At 37.0% G+C, this 2,516-nt stretch overlaps 1 protein-coding gene across 1 annotated transcript; it reads right to left on the bottom strand.

Moving 5' to 3' along the window:
- Window positions 1–202: 202 nt before the first annotated feature.
- Window positions 203–1,000, bottom strand: LOC127123360 (ATP-dependent Clp protease proteolytic subunit 3, chloroplastic). The gene has a single exon (XM_051053585.1). The coding sequence runs from the start codon at window positions 998–1,000 to the stop codon at window positions 203–205; it is 798 nt and encodes a 265-aa protein (XP_050909542.1).
- Between the last annotated feature and the right edge of the window lie 1,516 nt (window positions 1,001–2,516).

The raw sequence follows: 2,516 nt of genomic DNA on the forward strand, positions 1-2,516 counted from the left end.
TTATGGAATTTTAACTGACTTGCCAATTGCTTTGTGTTACTGCAGTAAAAAAATATTGAAGATTCAAAGGCGGTTTCGGTTTTGATCACAGCTTTGGATGGCTATTAGGGAGGTTTGATGGATATCATTTGGATTGAAATCCGTTGGACAGTTGGAAATTCGGTTGGGATTATTGGAGATTGAAACAGGAAACCGAATTATGTTATCCTCTTCTTGAAAGTTGCAGATTACCTTTTGTGTTTCCTTTAATTTCCCATATATCTTTAATCTGAGTTTTTGGAGGTGGTGTTGCATCTACAATTGGAGCAACTAATCCTGGTTTTCCGTCATCAATAACCTCATTAATCAAACCGTATTCCTTCGCTTCCCAAGGATTCATAAAACTGTCACGATCCATGTCCAATTCAATCTGCTCTTCAGGTCTTCCCGTAATTCTTGATAGTATCTTGTTTATCTTAATCTTGCGGTATATCAATTCTCTCACACGGATGCACACTTTTGTACCTACTCCGCCAACAGACCCGAGCGGTTGATGGATCATAACTTTAGAATTCGGCATACAATATCTCTTCCCTTTTGTTCCTGCAGCAAGGAGAAATGCACCCATGGATGCTGCAAGTCCAAAGCAAATTGTTGACACGTCTGCGTTGCATAACTTCATGGCATCATAAATTCCCATTCCAGCAGTAACAGAACCACCAGGTGAATTTATAAACAACTTGATGTCTTTCTTAGGGTCATCAGCATCCAAAAACAAAAGCTGACTGATTACAAAATCTGCAGTCACATCATCCACCTGAGAACCCAAAAAGACAATTCTTTGACGGAGAAGCATGTTGGTAGTGTCAAGAGTGTCGTCAGCAGTCAGACTAGCGAGAGCATCTATTTTGGTGAAGTGTTTTGCAAGTTCAAAGAAAATCACGACTTGTGCCCAAATGTGCTTTAAGGCATAGTTCAATTGCAGGTATGCATCATATTGATCCTGCATGCATTGATTCATGCAGTCTTGGTTCGCCTAGGCATTTCTGACTGGACATGCTCAGCATTTCATGGTTTCCTTTGCAGCTTGACATTGGTTCTATTTGATGGCAGGTTGGAGGCTTTGGCCAGGTGACATGGTGGACCGGGAACAAAGAAATTGGTTGTAGTTTCCAAGAGCACACTCTTATGGTGTTGGTGCAGTTGGTAGCATTTTAAACATGTCTTGTTTTACTGCAGGAACATGTGTCGAAGTGAGTGCAAAAACCAAAATTCATGTGCATTACTTTGTCAAATTCACCATGTATGTGCCATGTTTGATCATGATTAGGGTGTCTGGTTTTGGTTCAAATGAGGCTATTGGCTTTTTGTTGGCAGCCGTACTGTGATAGTCTTAATGGACTTCAATTCTTCTGTTTTATTCTGTTATGGTGTTGATTGTTTTAGGTATTTTTGCAGGGTCACCGTGGTGTCTGTTGTAGTGACCAAACCTAGACAGTTCCACTTAAGAGTTCAGGCTCAACATCATGTGGAAGGAAATATTGAAAGATTATCCAAGTTGGGAAAGCGCTGAAGTTTCAATCCATTCTCATTTGCTAAATGGAGTAGACATATAAAGCACAAGTGAGGGAAAATGCCACTGATGCTTGCAGTGGCATTGCATTTGGCAGGAAACTTGGCCAACAAACCCTTGAAATACATTGTTTCTTCTTCGTCTTGAACAAAAGAAAATTTAGTAGTGCTTGAACTTTGTTGTTGACTGCTTGTAGGTTCCTTGGACCACCAATTCAGAGGCATAGCTTAGATTATCAGTTTAGTGTAGCCATTAGCATAATTTTGCTTGGTTTGTTTGCTGCTGTTATGCTATGTACAACATGCATGTTTGATGACTGTGGATGCTATTGGTTTAGACATGATGTTGCTATTATGGAATTCTTATGGGATTGGAATTGGGATTTGTTTTTGTTGGATAATTGTTTTGGGTTAATGAACTTTGGGTTAATTGGTTAATTGTTATGATTGAATGGATTTTGGATATGAAATGGTTTAAATTGGTTCCAAATGGATAATGAAAATGGATATGGATTTTAGAAATAATCCGAGACTAATCAAAATGTCAATTTAACATCAAAAAAACCAAATAAAACCAATTAAAATCAAATTAATCTATAATTTGTTAAAATTACTTTGATATCAACTCTAACATTTATTTGGAAATTAAAATCAATTAGAGTTTGAATCATTAGTAAAAACACAATTAAGACTAACTTGAAATTTGGAATTAGATTTACCTTGAAATTAAATTGAAATTGAAAATTAAAAAGTCAAATAGTTAGAATCCATTTTATAATCAAAAAACACCATGATCAAAAAGGCCTAGACAATGACCAATGTGTAACAAAAATATGGATTTGGGAATGGTCGGTTGCCTTTGGTCATGAATGTATACAAATGAACTTTAGGCCAAGTGCCAAAAAAAATGGAAAAATTCAGGACCAAAATCGGGGTGTGACATCATGCAACCAATACAACTTAAA

This window comes from Lathyrus oleraceus, chromosome 2 (genome assembly GCF_024323335.1).
Source record: "Lathyrus oleraceus cultivar Zhongwan6 chromosome 2, CAAS_Psat_ZW6_1.0, whole genome shotgun sequence".
NCBI lineage: Eukaryota > Viridiplantae > Streptophyta > Magnoliopsida > Fabales > Fabaceae > Lathyrus > Lathyrus oleraceus.

Excerpts from the sequence above, each read along its gene's own strand:
- LOC127123360 (XM_051053585.1), bottom strand. The coding sequence starts at position 1,000 with ATGAATCAATGCATGCAGGATCAATATGATGCATACCTGCAATTGAAC.